The 25,066-nt window shown below is 34.1% G+C and overlaps 2 protein-coding genes across 2 annotated transcripts; one reads left to right on the top strand and one right to left on the bottom strand.

Annotated features, from left to right (window-relative positions):
- Nucleotides 1–477: 477 nt before the first annotated feature.
- Nucleotides 478–6,215, bottom strand: LOC143916909 (putative neuropeptide precursor protein). Its single transcript, XM_077438193.1, has 4 exons — nucleotides 6,080–6,215; nucleotides 5,576–5,752; nucleotides 1,478–1,688; nucleotides 478–1,125 (listed from the first exon to the last, which is right to left on the bottom strand). Exons 1-4 carry the CDS (start codon nucleotides 6,177–6,179, stop codon nucleotides 579–581), a joined length of 1,035 nt encoding a protein of 344 aa, XP_077294319.1. The 5' UTR covers nucleotides 6,180–6,215; the 3' UTR covers nucleotides 478–578.
- A 4,411-nt stretch (nucleotides 6,216–10,626) lies between these two features.
- Nucleotides 10,627–13,400, top strand: LOC143916881 (uncharacterized). The gene has a single exon (XM_077438142.1). The coding sequence runs from the start codon at nucleotides 10,770–10,772 to the stop codon at nucleotides 13,191–13,193; it is 2,424 nt and encodes an 807-aa protein (XP_077294268.1). The 5' UTR covers nucleotides 10,627–10,769; the 3' UTR covers nucleotides 13,194–13,400.
- The last annotated feature ends 11,666 nt before the right edge of the window (nucleotides 13,401–25,066 follow it).

The raw sequence follows: 25,066 nt of genomic DNA on the forward strand, positions 1-25,066 counted from the left end.
AGAAAATGTTTTATAAATTTTTAAATGTCTATTTTGCACTGTGGTCTTTTTTCAGGACATTATATCTATGTACACATACATATACATTGAAAATAAAAGCCAAATACAGTAAAATATCTCTATTTATTTTGTTTAAATTTACATACATTATTTAAAAGAGATAAAATTTGCTAATTATTATCAAATTCTAAAATAGACCGATTTATGAGAGTGCATAAGGGAAATCTAGATTAAAAAATATTTATTGTATGTATGCAATTGAATCATCAATCGCCATAAATCGAATATATTCTAAATACAATATTAAATACATTAAATTTATGATTACAAACACGAAATAGGGAATAAATACATTTATAATGACCTATGTAATATTAAATATAAAATAAAAATGGAATTAAGTTTTATATGAATATTACAATATTAATAGAAATAAAATATACACCGATATGTCAATAATTACTATATTATGGCCATGCATACGAGAGATTTTCGTTTTTTTTTATTACTTATATATTAAATTATTTTATGAAATGTTTCACATCGATATGGATATAACATACATTGAATGGGAATGTTTACATAATCATGCGACGAACCAAAGGAATTCCTTGGTCTCTTCCTCCCTGTGTTGCCTTCAACAATTCGTTAAGGGAATACAAATCTTCGCGTGGCTTGAACTTTTGCGAGAACATATATTGATTATTATCTGACCTTTTCTTTGCTACCATGAATCGCTTAGCATATCGATTTCTGTTATCGAAACCTGACCATTGCCTTTTGCGACGCATGGCATCCAAATGCTGAAGATAATTCGATTCAGCTTCTGACACGTATTCGGGATAATTTTGTGAGTATCTATAATGTGATGGCATGGAATTGTCATAATAATTTGCATATTGACTCGTAGGTACTACTGCCTCGTCCATCCATTTGTCGTCTATGTCTGAGGTATCTACGGCGTCTTCGTAAGGATTGATTTCACTGTAATATGAAGCTGGATTGTAGTAGGATGAGCTAGCCTCCTTGTTGTGTCTTTGCTGAGCATCCCACAATGATAACAATGCCAGAATGTCTTCCGACCTCATACCAGTATCGCGTTTCATTCTAGTGAGTGCCGAGTATCTGAAAATTATTATAAATTTGAAGATAAATCCGTTAAAATTTGATCATATTCATCTTTCATTTCAGATGTCTTCGTAAAAGCCGCCTCTATATTATTTTGAATTCCGTCGTTTGATTAAATTTGTTATTTATTCAGCAGAAAGCAACCCACGCGCTTTTCGCGATAAGGGTAGGCTTTGCTGTGAAGTCTAATAAATGAGATAATTTATCTTGCGCCATAGAAGAATTCCTACCAATATATCTTAACCAAATAATATCCTGTTCTCACGTTTTAAATTCGATCTTCGAAATTTTCGATTTAAATTTCAAATATAATTAACTCGAATTTTAAAATCGAATACGATACACATACCTTGTACCCCTTTTGTTCACACGAGAATTGGTTGACGAAAGTGCATTCCTGAACGTAGATTGATCAGCTCTTTTCTTTCTAGCTGGTTGTCGTCCCATGGAAGGTGGTTCACCATAGTACTCGGCTCTCATCAAAATATGCTCCATGGTTCCCGGTTTTGGTCCATTATCCACTTTGACGTCGCTTGCAGTAATCGGTTGTCCATCATAAGCTATATAAACAGGAATACACAATAATAACGCGTTAAAACTGGAAAATAAATATTGACACTGACAGATATCGTCAAATAGCCAGCAATAAGGCTCGGTGATTGCGTTAATGCCAAGAGGTTCCCTTGTAAGAGGCTCGACCGCTGGGTTGACTTCAATTGAAGAGAATTTATTCGGAGTATTTCTGCAGTGCTGCTGGTCAAATTCAGATATTTGTGACTATAAGTCGATCGTTTCCTATCAGAGTTTACTAATTTATCTGATTTCATTGTTGAAACGGTTCGTCATCAAATTGGCGAAATCATTCTACCTATTTGTCAATACTATTTGAATATAATTTCAAATGTATATATATACATACATATGTACAAGTTTAATACCATATGTGTCGCTCAGTGGTAATGGCATCATGGTAAAATACGATTTTTTATTAAAAGGAAAATATGCAAGATTAATATACTTTTCAAATTCTAAAATATGCACTAATATATATGCATATTCGTCCTACATACAATACTACGTGGATATTCTCATTAGCGATGTAAATTTATTTCGTGCTAAGATGAAATTGTCTATTAATTCTGCTCTAACGACGGCACAAACTTTGCTCGTTATATCGTAATATTTTATAAGTACATATATAGGGAAATGTCGTTAAAGGAAATCTTAGCAAGCGTGTAAATAACGATGTACATACACGTGTATTTATATGTTAACTTGAAAGTTATCTCGTTCACTGATCCGAATTAGGATCGATTTAGGCTCAATTCGTAACTTGTTTGTGACCTCAATTGGAATTCGAAATTGAAAAGATATTTTAGAGATCTGTAGGGTTTATAGCGACAAGGGATCAAAGGGATTTGTGAATGAACAACGTCTGTATATTTACATACATATGTATGTATGTATGTAAATATAGGTAGATGTAGCTATATTATGTTCGTATAATGTAAATTTAACACTAGTCGATAGTAGAGAAAATAATTCCTATGTAGTATATATGTGTATACATATGTGTGTAAGTTGCAAAGTTATACTGAAAAGTTGTAATATTTCTCAAGTTTCATTCACAAATTATTTGTGTGGTTGAAATAGAAAAAAAAGTGTGCGATTTCAGAACGCGAGAGACGGCGTGCTTCTACGCAACTTTCACGCGTGAAAATAAAATACCCGAGCACATTCCTTTCGATTTTTTCTTTTATTTGCGAACATGTAAAAATATAAATTCGTTCATGCTTCTGTTAGTTAATGTATATCATTAAGCGTGGCGTAACGACATCAACATTTCGCGATGCTGAAATGAATGCATACTGCCAAGATCTTCGTGACGCAATTTTATTTAACTGAAGCTCGTAAAATTTACATATTAACTCACCCTTCTCACGTTTTAGTCGCCGTTGAATATTAATATGAAATTTTATACACGATATATTGACGAGCAAGGTGCTACGAACAAGTTCTAGAACTGACTCTGTTGCAAAAATCCGTCCGTTCAAAATTTTGAGAATTTTCTTTCACATACTTAATGTATTTTACTCCGTTTGCCAATCATTAAATTAATGGAATGTAACCACTATTAATTATTCAGTAAAATCTTCAGAAAACGTTATATATACATAAGAAAAACAGTGTTTTCCACCATATGTACATACATATGTACATACCGGTCACCGTCACGGGCCCGAATGTGAAACGCCCGAAAACGCAAATATCGGAAGGCAAAGATCGAAAATCGAAAGATCTTAAGTCGAAAGATCAAAAAAAGAGGGTGCATGGTAAACGGTACATACTCACGTACATACTCACTTAATTTGCGCGAGCAGGATACAACAGGAACAAGAGGAACAGGCTTTTCCTCCCGTATTAATGTGCGCGCGCAGAATACGGGAGTAAAAGCCTGTTCCTTTTGTTCCTGTTGTATCCTGCTCGCGCAAATTAAGTGAGCATGTACCGTTTACCATGCACCCTCTTTTTTTGATCTTTCGACTTAAGATCTTTCGATTTTCGATCTTTGCCTTCCGATATTTGCGCTTTCGGGCGTTTCACATTCGGGCACGTGAGGTAGACCCGTACATACATTGGTGGCCGTCACCGCAAAAGTCGAAAAATCGAAATCTTTATTCTTGTTCTTTTAAGATTCATACATATGAAGAGCGGGTAGTATATATGTATATCAGTGGCGTGCGGTAAAATTCCCTCTCTTTTTGTCGTACAGCCTTACTTAATGTGCGCGAGCAGGATACAAGAGGAACAGGCTGTTCCTCTTGTATCCTGCCCGTGCACATTAAGTAAGGCTATACCGCAAAAAGAGAGAGAATTTCACCGCAATCCACTGATATATATTATATATTACATTATATATTACATAGCAGCATAGCTCGGAGGTTGCGTTAACGCTAACTACCGAGAGGTTGCCGGGATCGATTCCGTGGGTTGACCTCTATTGAAAAGAATTTATTTCCCTAGTATAATCTGTAGTGCTGCTGGTCAGACTTGGATATTTGCGACGATTGATCGATCGTTTCTTATCAGAGTTGGCCAGTTTATGTGATTTCATTGTTTAAACGGTTCCTCATCAAATTGGAAAAACCACTCAACTTGCTATGTCACCACTATTTGAATATGATTTCAAAATTTATAATTTATAAACGTTTAATACCATAGATATTGCTCAAGGGCAACCCGAAATGGCATTATTGGAAATATTGAATAGCTATGCTGCTTTTCTAATGTATTAATTAAAAAAAAAATTAAAAGAAATCTCAAAATACCTTTTTGGATTTGTTCAATTCAGAAAGATATTCCATCACAAATAAAATGGTTAATCAGGCCCGATTGTAAACGACAATTTAATGTCTAATTTCATCAGCTGGATCTGACAGCTTTACAAATGAAGCTGTCAAGCTGTCATTATCATCGCGACATTCAAGGTGGTTATATGGTTTTTAATGTTCAAATATAAATATCAGTCAAAATTGAAGTAATTATATAAAAATTTCGAGTTAAATGGAAACTGTTGGAGCGCCGTACATTTTAAAAAGCTTTTAAGTTAACTTTGTACTTATTTTCTCTTTTTAAATTTTATTACGGACGGAAAGCTAAAAAAATTCTTGCCAACGTGATACGTAATCGGTCTCCGTGACGAGACAGAATGTTAAATTACAGCAAACGCAAATATCGGAAGGCAAAGATCGAAAATCGAAAGATCTTAAGTCGAAAGATCAAAAAAAAATGGTGCATGGTAAACGGTACATACTCACTTAATTTGCGCGAGCAGGATACAACAGGAACAAGAGGAACAGACTTTTCCTCCCGTATTAATGTGCGCGCGCAGAATACGGGAGGAAAAGCAAAGCATTCTGATCTTTCGACTTAAGATCTTTCGATTGTCGATCTTTGCCTTCCGATATTTGCGTTTGCTGTAATTTAACATTCTGTCTCGTCACGTAGACCCATACGTAATATATCGAAAGCAATGAACAGCACTTAGTAATATAATATTAGAAATGAAATTCGTATACATATCGCAAATGTTTCAGCCTTGAATCAATTAAGAGATGATTAGGCAAAATACGTATATGTAGCTACATACATACATATACAATCATATTATCAGCATTTATAAGAAAATTAAATAGATTTTTGAGTTATTTTTCCTATTATGCTGTACATTAACATTAGAATAATTTAATACTATAATTACTAAAAAAAATAAAATAAAATTGTAAAATAGAGAATGATCAGTATATCAGTAGCTATTAAAATAGATATAAGATGTGTTGTGAACATAATTTAGTAATAATAAAAAGCATTTAAAAATCAAAATACATAAACTTAACAATACCAATTTTAAATACATTTACATAAAATAATTAAAATAGTTACTCACAGTCATCACTCAATGCCATTGGGTACGGTTCTAAATCGTTCTTATCGCTCTTGTTCAAAAACAAAGATTGGGAATCATCTTTAGCTTGGTCCCAATTTTCAGGCAAATCTACAGAGAGATCGGAAGGTGCCAAGGTAGTTTGGGAATCAGCATGGCTGTCATCCAGATCATCAATATCTAAAAGATGCCGCACGTTTACAACCGTCTCAAACCTCAATATTTTTCAACAATGAAGACTGCCATAGAATAATATACGCGTATTAAAATTTTAAACATTTTTGGAACATAAAATTTGAGACGTGTGATCAATTAAAATTTCAAGGTTAAATTTTGAAATCATTTATAAATGTAGTTTTACACAAGATCGACAGATATCAATAAGTAGTGTGTTATTTGTAACGAAGTAAGCCAATTTTTATTAGACATTTAGTACTGAAATAAAAACAGGTGAATCTGCCGTGACGCACCCATCAATTTGTGCCTAGGGTATATACAATGGCTTACCTTTGTTACCGTGGGCAGCATTCTCTCCGGGAGGCTTTGGAGCTCCGTTGACAAGAGCAAGGGTGGAGCAGATGACCCAAAATATGTGGTGAAACTTCATTTTAGCAGAGCACCTCGCCCCTTTGACGTCGTGGTTCCGTCTGCGTTACAGGTTGCAGATGCTCCAGGGGAAGCAACAATATCCAGAAATAGAACCCCACACACATAAAACTGTACATGCGTATTGGTGAAGGCTTTCATGGAAAACATTATTTCATCCCTTTCTAATGCAAACACGGCTTGCTTTCAAGAGGGAGACGCCCAGTTCACTGTCGATACGTACAACGCATGCGCAATTTTCCACACGTGGAGGATTTTCACTGCTGAAAAATACCGTCGCATTTTCATATATTTTTAAATTAATTCACATTTATTAATTTAAATTAAAATAAGACAAATCAATACAAACTCATGCTACTTTACGCAGAATTCAAATATGTATTGTTTTATATATATTTTTATATAGTTTGATTTTACTAGTGTTTACCATTGCATTGCATTGACGCAAGCTATGCTTTTTTGTCGAACACTTTTACTAGCGTAGGTTTAAATTTTTTTGGGTTTTCAGTAATACAATGTACGTCACAAGGAGCGTTTAATAAACAACTGTAGTTGACACATCTAAAAGATAATACATTGTGTGTCGGATTAATGTTCAATTCAAATGGATAAATTTTTTTATATAAAAAAAATTTAGAATATACTAGAATGTGTTTCAGTATGATGTCATGGACTCACCCAAATCATTCGTTTTCATTCGGAAATTTTAATTACTAAGACCTTTACATATACATACATCAATAATATACTACCAATTTTTAATTTACACCATTCAGCTATTCGAATTTATGTACTTTCGAATATATATTTTTAGGTGTAGCTGTTTGATATTTAAATGACTCGGTATTGATTTGAAAACGGAGACACCATACAAGATATTCATATGTATTTTTATTTGAATATATAAATTGCGTATCACAGTGTATTAACATCAAATGTACACACCCTCTCGGTGGATACAAAATGTATGAATAAATTATTCGAGGTATGATATTATATTATATGTACATACAGAATTAATATTAAAATTAACGTCTCCCGTATTTATCTAGACTTAATGTCTGATATACATAAATACATAATTCGATTATATTGGCGAGTCATGTACATATACATACATACTTATATGTAGTTTATAATTTTATGTATGTAGACTCATAAAACCTCAATTTGCTCGAAGAGACGTTGTATTACATGTACTTGGGTACGTTTAATATACTTTAATTTTGCCTATAAAAGTTTTCACACAAGGATCGTTAGACTGCTATTCCAGAAAAGCCAGATGTACATATGTATGTACATAGCACAAATGTTTAAATGTTTTAGAGAGCTATAAATGTGTTTTACGGCTGACGAAGTGAATCGATGCCACATCAAATGTACATATGTACATAAGATGAAGTCGACTTATATATATTGTACATATGTATGTATGTAAGTATTTTTTATATCTTATTGATACGAACTTTCAATATGTACATATTGAATCGGCGTTTACATATGTACATGTTAATGTTTATATGTAGGTATTAGGTCGGTGACCGTCGCCGCATCGAAAGGTCGAAAAATTGAAAATGTTCGTTTACCATGAATACACATGGAAAGCGGGTAGTATATTTAAATCAGTGGCGTGCGGTAAAATTCTCTCTCCCCCCGTCGTACAGCCTCACTTAATTTGCGCGAGCAGGATACAAGAGAAACAAGAGGAATAGGCTTTTACTCCCGTATCCTGCCCGCGCAAATTAAGTGAGGCTGTACGACGGGGGGAGAGAGAATTTAGAGAATTTAAGTCGAAATATCAAAAAGAATGTATAAATGGTAAACGGTACTATGCACATATATATATATATATATATATATATATATATATATATATATATATATATATATATATATATATATATATATATATATCTATATATATATATATATATATATATATATATATATATATATATATATATATTTATCTATATATATATATATATATATATAAATATATATATATATATATATATATATATATATATATATATATATATATATATATATATATATATATATTATATATATATATATATATATATATATATATATATATATATATATATATATATATATATATATATATATATATATATATATATATATATATATATATATATATATATATATATATATATATATATGTGCATAGTACCGTTTACCATTTATACATTCTTTTTGATATTTCGACTTAAGATCTTTCGATTTTCGATCTTTGCTCGAAATCCTCGTATTAGGTATTTATCTAACAAGAGTTAAAAACTGATATCTGTATATGTAGTAATATTGCAGATTAGTTGTCTAACGTAGAGATTTGGTGATTGGTTAACCACTGGTATACCGGCATTAATCACCTGATCGCACTTTAGCGCTAAAGCGACCAATGATCTACCTGCGCTGAGAGTACACGCCGTGTATAAATATTCGGCGGAGTTAGCTGGTCGACGGATCAACAATAATAAACTACCTCTACCACCTACTCGCTGGGGGGTTTCACTCCGATCTCGGAAACCTTTTTTCACGTCCAAGAAATGTCTCTAAAATACATACATAGAATTAAAGAAAATAAACACAAAATTTAAAAAATGTAACGTAGGAACATGAGAAAGAATGTTCAGACTTGTATACACACTAATTGAATTCGTGTGTAGACAATAGACACTCCGGATTAGCCTAATGGGACCCGATAAATGCCCAAACAATGGACACGCTTTTAATTGTATCCCCCCTCCCCCGGGCACAGATATTACAATGAATGATAAAAAAACTTTGTAAAAATCATAAACTTAACAAATTACATTTAAGATCCTTCCTTTTATAAACTAGTATTTCCTTTCCTTTTTTCCAGTTTATTTGGTTATTTTAATATTAAATGAAATTAATTACATATTGCCAAAGAAGATTGAAATAAAATTTGATTTTCTCAATCTCGCTTTTCTTGCTTTTTTAACCATGGATGTGTGAATCTACGGTGAGATTGAAATTCTTGCATTTTTTTGCAGTTTCATAACTGCATGGGGTCGGTATTTCTGAACAATAAAACATCAATAAGCAGCTATCGAAAATTGGGACATTTAGCTGTCCCGAAAGGTTCCTTCGGGACGCCTGGAAGCCCTAGCTAGGACAGACCGACCGGACTAGAAAATGGACACAGGTCGCAGAGGCTGTGCTGTGCAACTTGTCATTTAAAAGGTAACATGGTGGATCTGATATTCTAGAGTTAGCGGCGGTTCTGTGTGAACCTCCTGAATGAAGTGACTTTGAGCTTTTATTTGGATCCTGAACTCATCCATACGCATAATCTTTTTTATTAGTTTCCTATCTTACTCATTTAATTCTTCTCCTTATTTCATGTATTATTATTTATTTCGTATATTGCGATCGCACACGACGTGTCGAGACGTTCGACTAGCCGATATTGATATTTTATATTATTCTACATAAAAATACATATGTATATTTATTAAATGCTTAGTGTTTATTATTTTTCGATCCACGCATTCTTTGTGTCCATGTGAAGTCGTACCTATTATATCATACATTTTTATTCAATTATTTTAAAAATAACAACCAACAAATATGTATTTTTCTAATACTTATGATAGATATTTCGCATATTTAAAATATATCTATAAGATCTTGTTTTTTTTAGTTTATAATAGGGCCCGGAATTTCTCTCGGCGGCCCTGGTAATATGTATAAGTTATGACGGAGTCTTATAATTTCGTAATCACAAAAGCTTTTCATTTCACTTTCACCAATGTTTCATTTGTAATGTTTCTCTTAATGTTGAGCCAGAATCAGAAACTCCGTGACAGAATCTGATGTACAAAAAGATGCATTTATACGAGCAAGGCAGTTGCGTGTGCGAGAACAAAATATGCACTGCTTACACCGTAATCTTTTGAGCCTACTTCAATTGGTTCGGTGATTATTACACACGAAGTGATCTTTCGCACGTCATTAAAATCTCGATAATGGAATACATGGTACCCAAAAATTCCATCCATCGAGAGTTGTTATATATGCGAACTATCATACTAACGAGAACTCGAGTGCCAGATATTCCATATCTACTGTAAAAAAGTACGCCTAATTCTATTTTTACACGCCTGTTCTAACTGTATGAATTTATTAAGTTTTAGATTTATGCATACGGGGCTCTTCGAGTAGTCCGAGCCCTGAAACTTTACCCCAACTTCCCCCCCTCTCGTCGGCCCTGCATATTACGTAATTTACATTTCTCTGTATTAAATATGAGAATTAAAATAAATTAATTTTTAAATAAATTTCATTAAATATATCACAAATTCATTTATGTGGATAACTTTTTTTTTTAAATATGTTAAAATGAAAATCATTTTTATAAGAGGATATGGACGTAAAATGTAACGTTTGGGCTATAAGTGCCGCCGCGGTGGCGCGGATCTGTCACTGTCATTGTATCCCACTCTTTCGATTAACCTGAACTCCCGTTCGACCTGGTCTCCTGTCATCGTCATTGTCAGGAGTTCTGTTCCACCTGGTATTCTAGAGAGGAGCAGTCATGGCAGTCGTGGTGGAGACTACCCTTGGCGATCTGACGGTGGACCTATTTATCGAACAGCGACCTCGTGCTTGTCTTAACTTCTTAAAACTATGCAAGCTCAAGTACTACAATTATAACTTATTTCATACCATTCAGCATGGCTTCATAGCTCAAACCGGCGATCCTACTGGAGAAGGCTCCGGTGGACAGTCTGTATGGGGTCTTCTCGATGGTGCCGATAAGCGTTACTTCCAACCAGAAACTAACCCCAAACTAAAACATGACGAACCCGGAACCCTCAGTATGGTCACTACCGATGATGGTATGGTTGCCTCACAATTTTTCTTCACCCTGAGCTCCAATCTAAATTCCTTAGATAGCCGACATTGTATCATAGGACAGGTGACAGAAGGACTCGAAACGCTCCGACTCATCAATGAAACTATCTGCGATACCGATCACAGACCTTATCAAGACGTTCGTATCACGCATACTGTAATACTTGAAGATCCGTTCGATGATCCTGAAGGATTTAGAGAACCGTCTAGATCCCCGTCGCCTTCAGCTGAACGCTTAGCCGGGGGACGTATAGCTCCTGATGAAGAAATCGACGAGACTAAAGGAAAGACCGAAGAGGAATTGGCTGAAATGATTCAAGACCGAGAGGCTAAAGCCCGTGCTACAATATTAGAAATAGTCGGTGATCTTCCCGATGCTGAAGTCGCTCCGCCCGAAAACGTGTTATTTGTATGTAAATTAAATCCGGTGACTACAGATGATGACTTAGAAATTATTTTTAGTCGATTTGGTACAATTAAAAGCTGTGAAGTTATTAGGGATAAGAAGACTGGCGATTCGTTGCAATACGCTTTTATTGAATTTGAAGATAAAAAATCTTGTGAAGATGCATATTTTAAAATGGACAATGTTCTCATTGATGACCGAAGAATTCATGTTGACTTTTCACAATCAGTATCTCAATTGAAATGGAGAGGCAAAGGCAAAGGAGTCATTCATATGAATGATATGAAAAGTGAAGATTTTAAGAACTTTACTGGTCGTTCACCCGATAGGGAACGTTCTAGAGACCATCAAAAGAAACATTTTAATAATAAAAATAGAAGTAATGATAATAATGAATACGATTCTAGACGTAGACATGATGAACCTAAAGATAGTAGACGACCTAGAGAAAAATATCGTGAAGTTGAAGAAAGAAATTATAAGAACGATAACAGTGATAGATATCGAGCCGATAAGAGAGATTCAAAGTATGAAACTGTAAAGAACGATAATGTTGATAAATCGAGAGAAATTAAACAAAATCTGCATTATGATAAACATAGAGAAAGATCTCCGGATAGAGGAAGACATAGGGAAAGAAAAGACGAAAGAACTCCAGAAAAATATAGAAATAAGTCATTTGAACACCGAGAGAATTCAAATTATAGAACACAGAGTCGAAGGGACTTTGATAGAAGAAGAAATAGATCACCAGAAAGAAGACGAGAGAGATCACATGAAAAAACTACAAATAAGACACCAGAAATGACGAGGGGGCGACAAATGGATACTAATAATGATAAGTATGCTGAAAGAAAGGGCAGAGAAAATGAGTCAAGAAATCGGAATAGAGAGAAGGAAAATTGTATTGAAGAAAATGTCAAAGATGAACTTACTAAACGCACCGACGATAAACATAATAAGTCACACGATTCTAAGCATAAGTCAACAAATAATTGCTCAAAAAATGGTAGTAAAACTCCAACACGTTCACCGAGACATAAATCTTCTAGTGGTCTTGAACTCAACAATTCCAATAAGGAGAAATATGAGAGGGCTGAATCAAATATAGAAATTAAGGACCTTCAGAAATCTGCTTCTAAAAGCGACACTAGAAGTAAAAATCGAAAACATAAATCTGAACCATCAAGAGATGAAGATTCTGACGAATGTTCATCTTCTAAAAAGAGAAAAAAGTTGGATACAGAAAAGCAAAAGAATTCTAAAAATTCATCAGAAAAGAAACGGGATGTCAGTAGTGATAGTTCTAGTGACAGTGATGAAAAGGTCAGTAAAAAATCAAAGAGTCTTAAAAAAACTTCAAAGGTTGTTAAAAAGAAGAAAAAGTATTCATCGAGCTCTTCGGAATCCAGTTCTTCATCGTCTTCAGATAGTAGTGATGAATCTTCGGAAAGCTCTAGCGACTCCGCTCCTAAGAAAAAGAAATCTAAGAAAAATATTTCTGTTAAAAAAAATACCAAAACAAAGAAGAGTAAAAGAGCAAATGATTCGAGTAGTTCATCATCCAGCAGCTCAGATTCAGAGAGCTCTAGTTCTAGTTCGGACTCCAGCGACAGTGGACATGAACAATCTGGAAAAAAATCAAAAAATAAAAAGTCGGTCAGGGAAAAGCTAATAAAAAAGAAAACAAAGAAATGATGTAACACTTCCATATCAAGTAATATTCGACACAGTAATATATCAATATTTTGATACCTCTCGCAATATGTAGGTTATATTCTATTTATTGATTTTTGTATGAGTAATCATTTTATCATAATTAAATCAATTCATACACAAACGTGTGTTTTGCTTTCTTACGAATAATGAACAACGGTGCCTTTGATAGCTCAATTTAATAATTTTTATATAATTTAACACATATTTCTTAGTATGAAGCCATAAACATGTAAATAGTCGCTGTTTAAGTTCAATATCCTCGAAACAATAAACTTACATATAATATTGTATAAATTACAATTATAATAATAAATTAATATTAATGATTTTGATTTAAGTACCTGTCATTTGTTTCATAATGTTGTGAAATGTAATTAGTTTTGTATGTTTTTTTTGGCGCTTATGTTTTAGAATATTAATTTGATTGTATTATGTTTTTTTTTAATATATGAACATAGTCGTACTTCAATTGTTTTATTATCATTATTAATAAAAAAAAAACTTTTTCTGTTGTTTCTAAGATTTTCGTTGTGGTGAAGGTTAAAATGTTAAATTTATTATTTTTGGATGACATCTATGAATGGAATATAAATTTATTTCCTTGTACAGCTCAGATAAATGTTCGTATTATGATTCAAAGATTTCCTTTTTCTCTGAATGTACAATTATCCATTGCTCTACTATGTTTATTATTGAATAAATAAAAAAAGCACTACAGAAATGTATTTATAAGCAATTTTCAACTTGAAAATTTCGAATTATAAAATTTTACATATAAAAAATTAAGTGTAAAGCTTACATGACAACAAAATATTATATATTATCGATCAAAGTTTTTATAATATTTATTGTTTTATCTGAAATATAATAAATTCATTATTGAAAGTTTTTTAGAAATTTTATTTTACCTCTACCTATAAGAAATGAACATACATCTGTATGTAAATGTGTATACATAAATACATCTATTTATACTTATATATTCAGCGATACATTTCCATTCCTTTAAGAGACTTTTTAACAACCTGGGATGGGTGGAGCGCAGATGCAAAGGCATTCACTTTGTCCTACTCCAGACCCAGACTGGAAATGTAAATATTTTTAATTACAATTTCATTTTACCTGTCCAAATTACGTCATTTGCAGTTTATAAAAAATAATGATATTTTTACCTACTTTTAATCAGATACACTTACATACATAAATACATCATATACTCATCAAAGGTTTTATTTATTAAGTAGGATTGGATGATTTTGTGACATTTATTTCACCCATGTCTTTGCAAGACGACAGCATTATGTGACACTTTGTCAACTTTTTGTCTTTTTATTTGAAGGGGTGGGGTTTCGAATTCGACCCTGGGGGTCGCCAGTGTGCAACCGTCGGGTGGACAACAGCAGCAGTTAGCCTCTGTAAATCTAATAGTGACCCAAGGGTGGTCAGAAATGGGGAGGAATGGGCATCAGAAAGAACCCCTCCCCTTATCCCTCACTCCTTTTAACTTTTTATCAGCACTGCATCGGTCGAAACACATGAGACTTAATGAAATACAGAAATAACTGCTTGAATAGTTGATTTGAGGGGTGAATTGAAATGAATTTTATATTATACAATGCTTATGATACTTCCAATACTGCATACATACCTACATGGAACAATTATAAGCAGTATAAAGCATAATGTTTATTATAATCATTACATTTGAAAGTGAGGGTGACTGACCGTGTTGATACATTTTTTTTGTTACAAAATTGGTAAAAGTTCGGCGTACACAGAACGGACATTTTCGAAAGTGCACGCATCCCGAAGCGATAAAGGACTTTCTCGAACGAATCCCAAGAGATCGAACTCGGTCGGAAAAGCCGACGACTCTTCGGGCTACGTGATCGGTAAAATGATTGGTTTTTCCAATCGATTTTCCCGTGAACGAAAATTTTACATTCCACTACACTTAACACTCACAAGGTTACAAAAAAGAAAAATGCTTTATCTACGTAGATGTTCTTCGCGTTCGTTAGTATTATATTACCAATCACACCCTCTCGAAAGTCACCTCCGCCCCCCCCCCCCTCTAGGTTTACCTTCTCCCTTAAATGCCTATCATTTTTTTACGATCCTCCTCCCCCTCCTATCCTGTCGTAGCGTCTGGTGAAAATAAAACTACACTCCGCCTAATATCGGAACTCGGGTCCTCACCTAATAAAGTCGTGTATTGAAAATTTACCGTACATTCTGCGCAGAATATAAGGTTAAACCTCCCCTCTCTCTTTCATATTCTGACACTCCGAAACGGCGTACGTACGTACCTACGAGCGAAACGTTTTCGGTGGATTTTTTATTTTTATTTTTAAACTTGTCGATGGAAATTTAAGGCTTTTTTTATACCGTGCGCTGTTTGGGTGGGGTCGGTTGATGACATCGAAACGAGCAATCTCACCCCAATTTGATTCCAAATTTGTCTCGCGTCTTACAATACAGAGTAAATCTACCTTCTAATTTATATGAGAATTTTAAATTCTCGCCTAGACATGGTCGGTAGTTGGAAACGCGATGCACTTACAGGCACCACATTAAAAATTAACCTTGAGCCCTCGCGTGCAGAGGGTTCGCAGGGTGTTTGAAGAAGGACAATGGTTGTCAGGGAGGTGATGAGGAGATTCCTCCTGCTGAGGCGTCGCCACATCGCAAGTCTCGTGACTTGTCGGCATTCGAATCCCGCACCGTTTGTTTACCAGCTGCTTGCTCCGTTGAATCGACTAACAAGACCCGTGGACTAAAGGCGGAAACGGATGGTTCGCTTTTTGTAATCGTTATTCTTCAAAAATAATTAAAATAAAGTCGAAAAATTGCGTTCAAAATGATACAAGACAAACGTAGGACGCAGCCACACAAAGTGGTACTCGTTTGTACTAAAGTGGCACGTGTTTTGATTAGATATTTTTACATCTAAAAAAAATAATGCTAGCACGCCTGATCTATGCTATGGCAATTCAGTTCAAAAACCACCTCCTGGAGTGTTTTCGGTGGTATCTTATGTTTGTATTGGCAAAGGTTTGATAATGATCGATAACGGTGATTCTCATATTTGCAGAAATATAGGAGAAACTTGTCGAAATAATAAGATTGTACGAATAAAAAATGATAAGTGAATACGTCCATTGTAGCAAGCCGTGCCGTAAGATTCAGTGTGTTTGCGCATTTAGTGTATCAATAGGTTATATAAGCTTACCCAAATATCAAACATAAGCTTACCCAAATATCTCTAGTAGTACTAGCAGGAAAATGACATAAGATTTCATTCAATTAGGTATAAATAATGTATATATGAGATAGCGTGACTAAAATAGTTGTTATATCTGATTAACTATGTAACCTGTGAAGTTAACTAGGGGCAACGAGCAGGCACTTCTGATAGCCATCTATCATCGCCTCAATCTGACAATCGATTCTGTGTTAAATTTTGATGATTTGATTTCTTCAAGCATTATGTTGGAGACATTTGCTTATTTTAATTCGAGCTATCCGTCGTATGTAAGTAAAATACGGAAGAGTGGAAGAATAAAAACATATGTATCTACTGATTATTCAGAAAATCAGAACTGTTATCTGATTAGAATCAATACTGTTTAAATTTTCGAATTGTTAAAGAAATAGGTATTGAACATGTCTAGAAGAAAATTCGTCAAAATTGAATACGTTGCATTAAATTTTTCTAGAAATGTGTTCTACATAGTTTTTAGATACAATATTAATACAATACATGTATTAAAATTTGAAAGGAAATCGTCTCTCAATGCCTTCAAAATGTATAGACGAATGAGTGAGGATGTTGAGGCATTCTATTTTATCAGTGGCGTTCGCAACAGAGAGTACGAGTAAATATTTGCTTCGGTGATTGGGTAACGTCGACAGTGTTTATTGTTGTGTGCGGCCCTGATCGGCTGAGATTAACCCTGTCAAGAATTCGCGGATCTAATCGGCACTCTAGTTATATCAGATCTTCTCAAACTACATACCCCAATTCAACTAAAGAGATCGTAAAATAAATTAAAAATATATGTATAGTATATACATACATATTATATATACTGTAGGTATTCCAGGTTTTTCGAGAAATGGTTAAAGTTTTTCAACACACACTAGTAAGGTACACCTTGAGCTATTCACAAATATGTAAATACATCAAAGCGAACCTACGGATAGAGAGTGGACCCCACTTCAACATGTTGGAGGAAGTGGTGATGGTGATGGAGATACAGAGGAGATAGGGGCGGGATTTTTCTTTCCGTTTGAAGAAAGCTTCATAAATTATGAATTGGAGAAGGCAGCAGCTCATTTTTAACTTGCACAGTCCCATCTTACAGAGCACGCAAATGTGCAAGCGAAATTACGTAAATTTTTCTTTTAGTTCGAATGAAATGCAATATCCACTCACTTAAGACGTAACATTATTATTAAGATGATTCGATTTTGCATTATTTATAAAGCAAAAACTCATTTTTATTAGTACACGCTTCATAGAAGATGTTGACTTTGTATACCCATCAACAAATGTATGTATATAGCTCGTACTAGTTAATGCTCAAATGTTAGTAATGCACAGGTTAGAAAAACCTTCGTATTACCCAAACATCACACATCAATAAAATAATAATAGAGGAACAAATTGAAACGAAGGAGTAGGTATTAGTAGTGAAAAAAATCGAACGACCCAAGGCCTCCCCCTCACTGAAACCGGAAAGGTAAGTATTGCGAGACGAGAAAAGCAAAAGGGGGTGGCAAAAAGGCAAAAAAAAAACGATCTCCTCACATAGCATATAAGGATATTGGTCCCAGTGGTGTCATACTCAAAACCAATCGGCTTTATAGAGCGTAGCTGTAAAAAATCACCGCACTTCGCAATCCTGGTCTTTGCCGAGCCACTTCCACATCCTTGCAGCCATAAAACCCTGCCTGAGGGATAACCCACACCCCATACCGGCCCCCATAGCTTGATCCGTCTGACCCAGATGGTTGCACCGACTTTGCGTATTACGTTTTTATTCGATTACCATCCACCCAATATTGGATATAATCTATTCAACATATCGACACAATTTTTTATATCGGGTATCCAATTAAGATTTGAACACTAAATTTTACAGTATGTCTAAATTTAAATGTGTTTACATATTTCTCATTATTGCTGAATCAAACGAGATGTTCCAGTGTAAAATTTGATTAATTTTGCTGAAATTGAAAGTTCCGGGGAACCCACCGGGGTTGTATAACTTCAATATTCTGGTAATCATCGACTGGGTCGAGGGGTTACGTCGTCGTTTCGCGTTCGACCGACACGCCGGGCTGACGATTGCCGTCATTCCGAAAATTTGGCCATTTAATAAAAAAAAGGAGGAAAGAAGAAGTTGATGGTGGGGGAGGATGTCCCTCACCAACGACAAGGGACGCCGGGACTAATGGTCCTGAAAACTACCCTCGGGGAGGCGTTAAACCAACGACAATCACACGCCGATACCTCCATATTAAACCCACCCCGTGCTCACAAGCCATCCTCGTCATCGATTGATAACCTCTATCGTACACTAGGCACAACAATAATACATATAAAATACATAAATTTTACTAGATGAAAGGTAATTTGTTTATCCACTATGTAAATCTACAGTTTTACTAAATTCAGTACATCATCTCATGACATGAAAGTTATAGCAAAAGTTAAATGCGGTGCTCATGAAACTCTCACCAAAACCTAACTTGGATAAATTTACTAAGTAAAAAATAAACTGTATAAAATAAATGGTATGACTAAAGATTATTTATTTGAAAAGGAAAATTTTTTGAAACAGAATAGAATGAGGAACTAAAAGTGTCAACATATGTACATATATATATATATGATTTGAGTTTATCATACTGTGACAACATTTACATACTGTTTTTTATTTCACTAGATTTCATTAGATTCGTTTATTGATGTGATTTAATACAAAGCTTAACAAAAAATGGTTGCTATGATATGCAATGAATGGCTTTTAGTCTGTGAATTATAGAAAATTAATAGGTACATATATCATCATCATTTACAGCCATTCACCATCCACTGCTGGATAAGAGCCTCTCCAACATGCTTCCATTCGTTTCTGTTATGCGCAACTCTCATTCATTTCACCCCACACATACTTTCCTAATGTCGTCAACATATCTTCTCTCGGGTACCATTCTTGCACTTCTTTTATCCACCTTTCGTTTATTCTACTCATGTATTCCGTTTTCTATCTCTTCTCGTTATGCTGAGCATATAGCGTTTCATAATATTTTGAGTGCATTGGATTTATGTCACATCTTGGCGTTCAACATCCAAGTTTCACGTTCATACGTCATCACTGGTAAAATACATTGATCGAAGATCTTTTTCTTCAGACAAAGTGGCACTTTTTATTTGAAACAATTTACATTTTTTATTTGAATTTTTATTAGCTTGTACATATAAATTATTTAACCAGTCATGTATAACCATGTATATTTAACCAGCAGCATAGAATAGTGGTTTAATACCGCCGGTTGCTGCTGGCCATACCTTGGATATGCGACTCCTGGTCGATCGTTTCCTATCAGAGTTTGACAATTTATATTATTATATGTACAAATAAAAATTGTATAATAATATAAAAATTGGTAATATTTACCCATTATCTCGTAAAATTTCGAGTTTTTCCGCAAATGCTGCAAATTTTTCTATAGATGTCTCTTTGGGTAGATGTTTAATGTTTTATCAACGTTTGTATTTTCCTTGTATAATACTTCTGTACAATGTTTGATCATATATGTCGTGTTTAATGTAAATGGGTGTATACCAGTATATGTAATTAATAATTCTTAATATGTATACCATACTCGTCGCTTTGGAGCAATCCGTTAAGACGAGTGTGCATGATTGATTGAAATAAAATAATACATACATATTAATGTAAATTTACGCGGAAGATACAATATGAATGATAGCATTACTCAAGATAAGGAATAACAAAAACTGGTGATCCTCTCAATTGCATTTACCTCGATCAATAGACTTAGATAATACATATGTATATATGTATACAGGTTCAAAACTTATATTTTGCAACGCATCTCGACATCTACTTATAGTGATGTGTACGTTTGATGCACAAGTCGTATCAATAGATTTTATGGTCTCGACCCAGCTTCAATAAAACGACCCTTGTCGGCATCTTAAAGCCAGCAATCTTCCACGCCCCTTCTATCTCATTATACATACACGTGTATTACACGTCATGTAATCAGAGTCGATTACACAATTTGTTATTTTTTCCACCCCCACAGGCTCCGCGGGAGCTCAGCTCTCCTCCCTCCTCTCTAAGCCTCTTTATCGTCGGCCGCGCTTTTCAGTATCGGGTGCTTTTTATAGGCGAGAGGGATGTTTTTTTACGACCCCTATGAAGTGCGCCACCGTGACGGCTGTAGACGGTCCTTATTGAATTCGCGACGAGATGCTAGCAATTAGACAATTTGTTAAGTATGATATTAATATGTACACACATATGTACATATGTACATGGTATATTTACTTGAACTATTGAAGCTTATAATGCTGGCAGAAATATGTCTTACTTATGGAGCTAGGTTGTTATTGAGAAGAAATTAATACCACATTATTTTGACATATTGCACATGGTTTACTTACATACATACATATGTTCATAATTATGCGTACTTTTTGTTTAATTGGGGATAGTCTGAAGATAATAGTGGTACTATAAAAGTATGAAGAAACGTTGAGAAAGAAGATCTTAAAAGAGTTTCCCTGTAATTTAAAGTGAATAGACCTTTTATCTATGTATATGTACATATGTATATAAAAATCAATGCTTTGTCTGTTTGTTTGTCTGTGACGTTTGCGTTCCTATACCATTCAACCGATTGCGATGAAACTTACAGGATTTATTGTGTGTATGTCCGCGATGGTTTTTGTATAAAAATTCACTCAAAAACGGGAATGAGTGGCATTGCAACGTAATAATTTCAAATGTTTTCGCGTCGCCACCTCCATTGTTAGGGTAAAATAAATAAACAATTGAATAATTTCAATTGTGTTCGCCGCCTGCGTTTTCCCGAAAAATTATCATTTCTGTGGTATAATTTGATTACTAAGTATTAGTTTGAAACTGAAACATTCACTTATCGAAACACAACGGGAAACGGGAACGGGAACGGGAATTGCATGCGTTATTTTGACATTGCAACGCATGCCGGATTCAGCTAGTTAATAATAAAAGAGGATGAAATAAGAGTTTGAACCGTTTATTCAAGAAACGAATATGTACCTATGTATATATGTATTTTGATTTAAATAAATATAAATTCCAAAGAGCATTACATTTGGTATGTTTTTCAACACTATACATCTATAGGGATATACAAATGTAGGAATATACAAACAAATGTATATGTAAATATTAATGTATGTATGTACGTATTTGTATACAAATCTACCATGGACTAGTGTATCGCTTATTACAATTTGTAAGTTAATTTTCCATATACAATAATACATATGTATGTACATAGATATAATGTTAAGATGTTAGATTATGATTGAAATCAGTATGACAAATTTTCCCTATATTTTATGTGGGGAAAGGCTTGGGAATGAGGTGGGGGCATCGCTTTTCGATTGAAATGAGTGTTCGGGTGCTTTTCACCCCCCGGTTTTGCCCTCTCTATTCAGATCATGCCTCCCACACCCGTGACATTTAGTATGAAGCGAAGGCACAAACATGTCTAAGGGATGGATGCCATTTACAGCTTATCCTTTTCACTTTTAACCCTTTCGTTTCGAAACTGTTACCATTTTACGCGTCGCAACGCTTTACAACAGTGGCGCCCCCACTTAATGCGTTAATTAATTAATCGAAAATTGAATTTCCCCATTTAAAGCTGAAGAATTCATTGATTAATAACGTATATGGAAATTGTTTTATAACAAAAAAGTGTACTATGAAATGAATATAAATTAAAAGTACGTACTTTTATGTAATCAAATTGCAGATGTAGTTTTAGTAATTGTTCTCTAATGAAAGTTGATGTTAAGTGTCAAATTTGGTTATGAACATGTACATATATTTCAGTTAATGACGGATGTAAGGGGGTTATTTGAGAGAACGCCACTGGTATCTACTATTTGAGTTGCCGCTAGTAATTTGAAGCCTTGCGTTTTTCTACACAGAAAAGGGTTTTTTGGAAAAGTGTGGAAGGTAAAAAAGGGATTTTACCCCTTCTTACCGGAAGCGGGGTGGATAAGGGGTTCGACACAAACTTTTATGGAACGTAGTGGCATTAAACCTCTTTTGCCCTTAAACAGAGTCTCTTTCATATGTGGGGGAGAAAATTTCCACTACGCTAATGTAAATGTATTGTATTATTTATTGAGCCGATGATTACATGTGAAATTTTAATATTAGAATATTACATTATTTTTTCACAATACTAAAAGAAACCATGAGATTACAATTGACAAATTATTTCATCAGTTTTAGATGGAATCCGGAATAATTGTGAAGGCATTTTTGAGAGGACACAAAAAAATCAGGTTCACTTTAGCCCTGGCTCTGAGTACATTGGTAGTAAATAACGTAGATAAAAATTAATAATATAGTAGCTGAATTGTCTTGTGTTGTCTGGTTGAAGATTGGAAAAAAATATTGTTGAAATATTTTTTTACTACAGAAAATTTACTCTATAAATTAAATCAATATAGCGAATTGAGTGGTGTTAAATTGGAAAGTGTATATATACATAGTAATCAAAAAAACATTCATTTATATGCAATAGTTCATGATTTGAACTTTCAGATATAGTTTATAATTTGAAAAAATTATTTCAACTTATACATAAAAGGACATACTACACATATACATTATGATAAGTAATGTGAAAGAAATTCAAAATAAATTATTTGATATGTAAGGTTTTCGACCGTCGCGTACAACACACATACATATATAGATATTGTTGACGAGTGTGCCGCGCTTTTCCGAGTTTTCCACCGCGGCGTGAAAAACGTGTGGGTCCGCGAAAAAGTTGGTCGTTAAGTGCACGACGAAATGTGGGTATACATTTCGCAAAACAATGGCAACACTAATTGTGGAGTTGGTCGTGCCCAACCGGCACACACACACCCACACTATATCCATATGCTTATGTTGAATGGGTGGTTGGGTGGATGTGTAGAGGGGGTGTTAGAGGGTTGCTTCAGAGGTGGCGACCCTTCTGCGGAAAATTCTAGACGCGGCTGGCATTATGCTTGCGCTCGCCCCAACAGACAGCCGCCTGCTGATTTAAGAAGCTCGCTGACACGTCACATCTATACATATATTTAAGAAGTTTTTGTATCATCATTATTTTATATCATCGTCATCATCATCTACAGCCATTCACCATCCACTGCTGGATGAAAGCCTCTCCAACACGCTTCCACTCATCTCTGTTTTGCGCCACACTCATCGATCTCACCCCACATATTTTCCTAATTTTGTCTACCCATCTTCCCTGTGGTCTTTTACCCTTTTGCATTCTCTCGAGTACCATTTAAGCACTTCTTTTGTCCACCTTTAGTGCATTATTCTGCAATGCATTATTCTAGCCACGTGGCTAGAATAATGCATTATACGATATCAAACAAATTATCACGATACATATCACTTATCATAAAGAAAGGGCACATTTAAATGAATAAATTGAGTATCAAAATAAACGTTTTAGATAAATGGGTATTAAATAGATGTATACTTTCAAAAGTTCTGTATGCCTAAGAGTGTGCGAAGTTTAGTATAATGGGAAAAATATATGTAGAAAGTAACAGATATGTTATATGTATGTAATATAACGTGTTTAGATTCAAAAGACAGAAGGTATATGAGGGAGTTACTTAAATGGTACCCAAGGCAATGAAAAAGGAAATGAGAGGGCTGAAGAAATTAAAATAAAATGTCAAATGAATGATGAATTATAATATAGCTACAATCTATGAGATTTTTAGAAATGTAATTACATTAGAAGTGTATGTACATGTCATTAATTCATGAACATACTAGTTTGTTCATACACGAACTAATCTGGCAAGTTTTAAGTGTACACAAAAAAAAAATTGACAAACAAGTATTCTTAATCGTTTGTCCCATCCTTTACACATGTATGCTTACTCTGGATTGTAATATTTTAATAAAAACTAGCGGAAACTTGAATTATAGTAACGTTGTGTTGTAGCTTTCGTAGGATTTGACATTGACATTTCAAAGGTTTTGACAGCTAAAAGTTTCAGGCGACACCTGGTGAGTCTATTTTAAGATAGCTTCTGACTGCTAGCACAAACTAAGACCAATTTTTGGTGTATGAACAACCTAATATCTTTATGAACGAACGTCTTTATGAACGAACATATGTTACAGTTGAAGTGAACACTTCGACTGTAACATATGTATACATATGCTTGGACTGTAACATACAGTTACATATGCTTGGACTGTAACATACAGTTACATACATACAGGTATATGTTACAGTCATACATACATGCATGTTACACACATATATATGTACATATGTATGTATGTATATGTGTGTAAGAAAAAACTATACATACATAGATGCTGTTTTCCAGACTATTTGTGAATTTATAATTGTATTCAAAGTATAAGGTCGTATTATATACGTAAATATAAGTTTTAGTAAAATTTTCCTACATCATAATTATTTATAATATATGTATGTATGTAAGTAGAGTTTTCATGATCATCTTATATATGATTTTGAAAGTGACTTATGTATGAAAA

The sequence above is a fragment of the Arctopsyche grandis genome, chromosome 9 (genome assembly GCF_051622035.1).
Source record: "Arctopsyche grandis isolate Sample6627 chromosome 9, ASM5162203v2, whole genome shotgun sequence".
Lineage (NCBI taxonomy): Eukaryota > Metazoa > Arthropoda > Insecta > Trichoptera > Hydropsychidae > Arctopsyche > Arctopsyche grandis.